The following is an 8,387-nucleotide window of genomic DNA, read 5'->3' on the forward strand; positions in this document are numbered from 1 at the left end:
AAAATGGCAGCAGGGATGGATGGGGATTCTCCTTCCCTGTGTGGGAGTCCTAAAAGATTCTCAATAAACCAATGTGAAGAAAATCCATACCAAAAAGGAGAGGTGCTTAGGAGTTAGAATATAAAAGCAAAGAGAAAAAAAGCATTTTATTAAAAAAATATAATTGTGAATTTTATTGTAATAAATAATTCTTATTTATGACACAAGGCTATCCAGAGACAGCTAGGCACCTAGCAAAATACAATTAAATATAATAGCTTAATGAATGGAATCCAGAAATCAGTGCTAGAGTACCTACTGAATTATTTCACAAATGTCCCTTTTGCTTCACATAACATGTTGCATTACAACTCTCTCTTAGAAAGAAAAAGACTGTCCAATTCATGAGCTGTTCTTCAGGAAGATCCAAAGTTCTGTATTATCAGCAGGAAGTGGATCAAAATAGTGACCAGCAGGCAGCCAGTAGTGCAAACTTCATCCCCAGGAACAATAAGTACCAGTAAAGTCTTCCTCAAAGTACAAAAAATTAAGTACCCTGCGGGTAATATCTGCTGATTCCCAAACCAGGAGGAACCCTGTTGTTACAAAAGAGTTTAGAAGCATTTTTCAGCCTTAACTACACATTGCCCATATCTTGAAATCCAGGTACAAAAGAAATTGGCCTGCATGCATGGCATTCAATCTCATTCCATCCAAATCCTTAGCGTGGCTCAAAGTGATGGCAGCTTTAGCCACGGAAGTTGGAAAGAGGTGTGGTCTCAGCATGAAATTCTAAACTGAGAATAAAACTTGAGCTCACAAAACAGAATATTTAAAAAGTGAGTATGAAATTAATTAGGGTCAAGAATTTAAAGTGCTTTTAATTTTAAACTATTAAAAAAAAAGAAAGATAAATAATGTTCCTGAAAGTGCATCATTGACAAAGCAGATATCTTAACACTTAAATAAATACAAACATATACATCAGAAGGCTTGACTCTGATGCCATGATGCAAAACGTAAGTCCAGTAATAGCATTTATGTTTTTCCTGATTTACACTGGCATAAATGATATAGGAATCAGACCCAGGATTTAAAATAAAATAAAAATGGTGTAGTTAGAAAAACCTTCACCTGCTAATACAAGCTAAGTCTCTTCAATTCGTACATCTGTAAGAGAAAAAAACAGAATAAGAATTGTACAAAAAGAAATCAACATGCTTTTATGAAGGCATTTTTAATTTCTGATTAATTCTATCCCCCTCACATTTTTCCTCACCTCTTTCTCACCAAAAGTTTTTACAGTAAGGGCCAGCTGCACTGAACTGTATCCATTTGTCCAATGGGTTTGCACAGATGTCAATCAATACATAATTTAACCCAGGGAAAAGTTATTTTAAATCTATACAATGCAGAGGAGGTGGAACTAATAATTCACACTATTTTTTAAAAGTTCGATAGTTCCAGCCTGTCTTAGCACCAGTTAGCTTTAAGCTCTTACCCCTACAGTCTTTGCAGTCGGGGCTTGTGATATCTGGCACACTTCAGATTCAAGAATATAATGCAATGTAGGGTTGGGATCTTATTTGCATGAAGTCTTAGGGAAATCTACAGATGACTCAACCTACAGGTGAGTCTGCCATTCTACATTGCACTGGGCTGGCATTTGCTCTGAATAAACTGGCTTCCAACAAAGCTAGGATCTACTGCAGGGGCAGACAATTATTTTGGGTGGAGGGCTGCTTACTGAGTTTTGGCGAGCCATTGACGGCCACATGACAGGCAGCAGGGGGCAGATAAATATTAATTCTCTCAAATTTTTAGGGGTCCTGTGGGCCAGATAGAATGGCCTGGTGGGCCACATCCAGCCCGCAGGCTGCATTTTGCCCACCCCTGGTCTACTGCCTTCTTGAATCTGGAAGACACCTTCAAGGTGTCTCAAACTGAATACCAAAGAATAGGGCCATTCAAAGTTACCAGTCACTTTTGAAAATCTTGTACTTTGCATTTTGCCTAGAATTTTAGCTATAACCCATGATTCATTTTGGTATGGCTTGTATTGTATACAAAGCTTGTCCAGGTTTGGCATCTATCCAGTCTAGTAGTTTAGTTGCTTTTAATGCACTGCTCACAGCATACATTTTTAAAACCCTCTTGCAGAATAAAGGTACCAAGGCCCATTCTTTAATTGTTACTGTCTAGTTTTTACATAACTGAAAAGGACAATGTTAAATTGGAGGCAATGTTGCCTAATAAATTCTGTTTAAGCAGTTTTCATTTGAGATTATTTCCAGCCAACTTTATATAATGTTTACCTGTTACATCCGCTAATGAATTTTCTGTACATGTCCTACTGTACTCATATTCTCTGGCTGCAAAAAAAAAAAAAAAGGAAGAAGATGAAAAAGGGAAAGAAATACTCATTTTGGATTTAGTTTTGGATTTAGGGTCACTACAAAGTATCTATATTATTTGCTGTTGTATAATTTCATAAACTACAATCAGGTACACTGCCCATTTAAAAAGACTTTTTGTCACTGTCCCAGTGGAAAATCAGAAAAAGCTACCTGACCAATTTCCTGTTATTTATTAGGCTCCATTGCCACAGAAAAAAAAGAAGTCTTTTGTTTAAATCTTTTGTCAGACAACTGTCTGGTGCAAACTGGATTTTAAAAAAAACCTTTGTTGATTATTAGACTAATAATAAATGTTTGTGTGCTGTTCTGTTTTATCCTTATTTGAATTAACTTCAAAGGTACTATAAAATATGTTTCCCATATGAATTAATGTCTTTTATCAAAGGATTTTGAGCTTAAGAAAATATTTACACAATTTTAAATTATTCTATTAACTATGGAAACTTAGGAGCTTACTAATTTGCTAAATTTCCTAACTTTAAACATGATATCCTGAAATCAAGACTTTTTCCTGTTCCATCCTTCATTTTAACTTTGTACTCCTGTTACTACTAAACCCTTATGGCAAAAATGATGTTGATAGAGCAATGCCTGATTCAGTTTATGCTAAAACTTGCTAACTTTATCTGTGAGGCTTTTATAGAAGAACAAAAGGACTAAATTCTCCCCGGGCCTGACAGAGCTATCTCAGTAGCGCCTGTTAGAGGGAAATAGTGAAAAAATTCACTGAGACTCACAGAGTTATGCTGTTATTAACCTGACAGAACAAGGAACACACTATGTTAATGGACTTTGGTGATAAAAGCTTTCCCATGTGATTACTGGCCAGGAAGTACTGCCAGTTGAAAACAAGTGTTTGCTTTTTCAGGTCTGTAATTTCATAAGCCTCTACAAACAGCTGTTACTAGAAAAAAGGACTACAGTAAAAAAGATAATGCTTGGCTCTATTTCCAACAGAAGTACATACAAGCAGTGTGTTTATGTCTGCTACATTACCAGATTAAAATTTACCAGTTATCTGGTCATATTGTTACCATATGATAAACCAGAGTTATTCTATTATACTAATAGCTAAGCATGAACATTGAAGCCCACAGTACTTTTTAAGTAGGTCCTTTGCATACACCTGGGAGACATTTTTGGACAAATAGTTTATGCTCTAAAACAGAGATAAAAAAGTTGTAGTCTGTGGGCTGAATTTAGCCTGTGGAGCCATTTGATCCAGCCCACAGACATGGGGTTTCAGCAGCATTCAGTGGTGGAAGACTTTGGCAGCAGTCCTCTCCCCTGCCGCCCTGGGGAGAAATGTCAGGTGCAGTGTTTTCTCTGTGCCGCCACAGGGCAAAGCAGTGGCAGTAGCTACATCCTAGCACCTGTGCCTCCACCTGCCTGTGGCCCAAACTGGGGTCCTCTGGCTCAGAGCCTAAAAAAGGTGGCAGATCCCGTCTCTAAAAAATGCTCCTTAGTTTTACGCAGCTGAAACTTTTAGCAAATTCCTGCCAAATCAAGTAAACAGTTTTGGCTGGAAAAAAAAAGGCCAGGAAGTCAAAACATCTAATTTCCATTTCCACATTTTCAAAATTGAAATATTTTGGGATGAATTTTCCTAATTTTAAATTTTAAAATATTTAAAGACTAAGAAGGCCCAGAAAGTGGATTTTTCTTTCCAGGTCAAATGAAACATTTTAGGAACAGAAGTTTTTAGTTTTTCATTTTGCCAGAAAAACTAAAATATTTTTATTTTAGGTGTGGTCCCAAACAATCTATTTTTCAAATGATTTTTTGGTCCTGTGGTGAACTTCAACTCTGTAAAATCTAGAATGCACTGAAGCTACCAAGTTTTATCTAGTCAAATTGTGTAAAGCAGCTCTCATCCTTACAAGAAAAAGATATTGAGAAATGAATTTCACTAGTGGTGCCAAGCCACAGCAGGTCCCTCTTGTGCTAAAAATCTTCCAGATATAAATCTCAAAAAGTCTTGCAAATGCTTCTTGGTTATTTATATGGCAGTCTAGTTATCAGAAATTTGCATCTAGAATGTATTTCTATAACTCGCTTCTGTAAATTATTGCATCTGTCAGAGGCTATGAAGAAAGGACAAATATTCCTGGTGACATGAAGATGTCATATCAGGTGGGAGACCAAGCCATTGGCAGCAGTTTTAGAAACTCCACTGCTTGGGCAAATGTTGTTTAGATGGGACATGCTTTGCCTTCTAAAGGGGGAAAGCACCTGTCACACCGCTCTGCAACATCACATATGGGTTGATCAATGGAAATGTGCCTATACAGCAGTGGTTCTCAACCCATTAAGACTCACGGCACCCCTGGATAAACTCAAGGTGCCCCTCAGAAAATACCAGCTCTTAGTTTTCACTTATTATTTGGTTACAGAAAAATACTAGAGCAATTCTTCGATTGCAAAGAAGTCAGAAATCCCACAACAGGGCAGAATGGTTTTAACACTATAGGGTGCATCTACACATGTAATTAAAATGAAGTGATAAACTCCAGAGCAATTTAAGCCAGAATGACCTGCTCCTGGGTGCAGTGTCTACACATGCACCCCAGATGGCAGCACTTTGAGCCGGGGCTGAATACAGTAGACCCCTGATTTACGTAATTCTGACTTACGCGTGTCTCGCATTTAGGCAATTTTTTATTAGGGTCTAGACTGGAAAATGTCTCTCAAGATATGCATCATTCGCATATACATGAACGCTCGTTAGATTTGCATATATATGCAAACGCTTCACAAGATCTGCAGGCGGAATCGAACAGAACTGTGCCGCCATTGTGCCGTCACTGAGGTAGCGGCATCTCAAGATGCATAGCTGAGACGCTAGACATGCCTCTTTAAGGCAATTCCGCTGAGAAAAGGTGAAAAAAAGCTACGACCAAGGTATGTCTGGGGTACGCAACCCCTCACTATTCTATTATTTCCTATGGGGAAAGTTGTCCCGACTTACGAGAATTTGAGTTACACGAAATTCCCCCAGAACACAATATTCACATAAACTGGGGGTCTGCTGTATGCCCAGGTTTGCAGCCCTGGGCTCTGGGTGGCAGTGCTGGGGAGTTTTGGGGCTGGCTGGGGCACCAGTGTGCTGAATATGGGGAGCCACTGGCTGGGTAGCAGCCAGGAGTCTGGACCCCACCTGGTCACCATCTACATGTGCATTTCAGCCCACTAAATGACTCTGCTGTGAGACAGTACTGTCCCTGACAGTACTATCCTGTGAGAGTTAATTACTTTGCTGTGCCCTAATACGGGCACATGTGTAGATTGTGATACTTTACTTCAGAACTAATTAGTCAACTCTGCAGTAAAGCGCATGTGCAGATGTACCCATTGATTCCTATTAGAAATCTCTGGCACTCTTAAAAGGATCTCAAGGCACCCCAGGGTGCTGTGTCACTCTGCTTAAGAATCACTGCTATAGAGACATGACCACATATTTCACTGTATTAGGCAGAGAATAAACACTGCTTTAGTGGTTGGCATGTGGTGAGGAAAGTTAAGCTAAAAAGAAAGACAGCTGAAAGATGGGGAAACTAGGAAAGAAAAAAGCAATGGTTTCAGTGTTAAGGGGGTGGAATAGATCATTATCAGTTGAGTATAACCCTGTTAGTACAGCAAGCAATACAAAGATACGAAATTAGAGAAGTAAACTAAAAACAATACCTTTTTTAATCCCGAATAAACATAACAGTAATAATACAAGGACAAATGCTGCACCACCTATTAGCCAATGGTGTCTGCTGTTATTCTCATCATAACCTTAAAAAATATTAAAAAGTATTAGGAGATAAGCTCATGACAGTCTCCAGTTTAATTACTGGAGAAGGATGAATTCTTCTGTATCATAGAAATTTAACAATAGCTACAAAACCCCTATAACATTTTTTGCAGTTTTCCCCCCTTGTTTTTCAATCAGTTCATAGATTCAAACAAAATAAAACTTCAAAGTCTAAAGTGAATGCTTTTAATTATCACAGGTTTATTTAATCTCCGCATTCACAAAAACTCAAAGTTAGTTTGAGAAGTTGATATAATTTTGAAACCTATAATATTCTCAGAATTCATTATGTTTTATAACAAGGGACATGTGAAGGGGGATGAATCAATTAGAAAAGATATATACTGTTTTAGCAACTGATTTTTAAACCAAAGAAAAACTTGTTTTGGAAAAGTTATACTTCTCTGTTTATACGCAGTTATAATTTCTCCTTCCCACAATGCACTTAAGTACTCCAAGTGTCTCCTCCCTAAACAATTCAGAATGACATCACTGCTTTTCTTCTTTACTTTCTATCTTAATTCTGCTGGATGGCCTGTATACAGTAGACTGCCCACAAAAAGATAAGCTGCAATACATTTTGAATTCTATTCCAGGATAGCTGCTGATGCTACACTGCAAGCCATCTGATCTTGCTCAGGTCACTGACATCCCATTACATCAGTAAATATAAATGGTTTCAAACAAGATAAAGTGAACGAGGTAGTTACTCCCACTCAGCTTCCTCAATCTGGTGCTCAAGAAAAGAGCTGTTAGAAAAGCTGTTAGAGGAAGCCTAAAAAATCCCTTTAGGAAGGTAAAATTCCACAAAGGGGCATAAGGCTACACTGAATCCCCCACATGAGGCATTTCCCCTTCAAGTTTAATTTGCTTTCTTTGCTCACTGCAACATTCCTGCTCAGGGGCAGATCCAGGGGGTTGCAGAGGTGCAGTTGCAACCCCCTGTTTCCAGCTCCGCCCAAACTTTAAAACAAAATGCCTTGGAGAGGCCATGACATTTCTATTCAGGCAATCCTGAGGGAGTCAGTTCCTGGTAATCTCTACCTGATTCCTGGTAATATCTCTTCACTCAAAGATGTTAACAAGACTTTCTCTCTTTAATAATCTTGAGGTTCCATTAATTAAGCTATCTTTTCTCCTGCAATTTTGGTGTCTGTTAGTCATTCCTGGTAATCGCTCTCTTCTATTTTACAGCTCTGTAGACTGTTTTCAGTTCTGGCTTAAAACCTTAACTCAGGTGCAATATTAATGCAGGTGTGGAAATGACTAACAGTGAAGCGCTGGATGCACTGTCAAGATGCTCAAGAAGGCTAGATTTTGTTTTATGAATCTGAATAAGAATTGTACATTTAGGATGGATAAATACAAGAATCTCTTTTGATTATTTTTGTCATTTGTTGTCTTTTTAAAAATTTAATGTATAATCTAGCATATTAGTCCACAATCATATAAAGTTGTATTTGGTTTGCTTTGATCTTAAACTGAATCTTATAGTGCTGGCTCCCCAGCATATTAGTAAATCTTCTATCTTCTCTTTAACTGAAGAAAAAATATATTTTGTGTTGTGCAGTGATGGATCATACCAGCTGCACCCCCCATTTTTTAAATCCTAGATCCTCCCATTCCCCTGTTCCCCCTACCCTGCTGCTGTACTCCAGCATTTTCCAAGACCCAGCTCATCTGTGCACAGATTCTGATTCTGATACCAATTTGTTTAAATTCAGTGTAGGAACAAGGACTGCAATGGTAGCACCCAGGAATTGTGTGGTGCAAGTTACCACAATTGTAACGATCGTCTAACTGCACAGTTCTGGAAACTGTAGTTAATTTAGGAGAAGGTTTTCTTTCTAAGCACCAAACTCTGTTCATGTTTCTCAGGAAAACTATATGTCATTTTCTGTCATAGATTCATAGATAACTTATACAAAACTTGTTAAGACTATGCAAAATTTCCAACCCTAAACCAGTATTGCCAATTACAGATGTATACTGGAAATATGAATATGGTACGAAAATATTCTAATAGCAATAGTTAGTACTTTACCTATTCAGAGTGCTGATTCATGACCAAATTAATGTCTATAAAAGTACCGTGAGATGTTGTTCTCATTTGCACAATTGGAAACCAAGGCAGAGCAGTTCTCCGACTTACTCAGTCCCACAAAAGAAGCTGATATACAGACCTCATTAAA

General features: G+C 38.0%; 1 protein-coding gene across 1 annotated transcript in view; it reads right to left on the bottom strand.

Moving 5' to 3' along the window:
* Nucleotides 1–150: 150 nt before the first annotated feature.
* Nucleotides 151–8,387, bottom strand: part of LOC109297659 (programmed cell death 1 ligand 1-like) — a 32,446-nt gene continuing 24,209 nt past the window's right edge. The window contains exons 5-7 of the mRNA XM_019517618.1: nt 6,081–6,176; nt 2,295–2,351; nt 151–1,149 (exon numbers count right to left, since the gene is read on the bottom strand). Coding sequence (XP_019373163.1) covers nt 1,127–1,149; nt 2,295–2,351; nt 6,081–6,176 — 176 coding nt within the window. The 3' untranslated portion in view covers nt 151–1,126. The remainder of the gene's footprint in view (nt 1,150–2,294; nt 2,352–6,080; nt 6,177–8,387) is intronic.

This window comes from Gavialis gangeticus, unplaced genomic scaffold (assembly GCF_001723915.1).
Source record: "Gavialis gangeticus isolate Ggan-Ray unplaced genomic scaffold, GavGan_comp1, whole genome shotgun sequence".
In the NCBI taxonomy this organism is placed as follows: domain Eukaryota; kingdom Metazoa; phylum Chordata; order Crocodylia; family Gavialidae; genus Gavialis; species Gavialis gangeticus.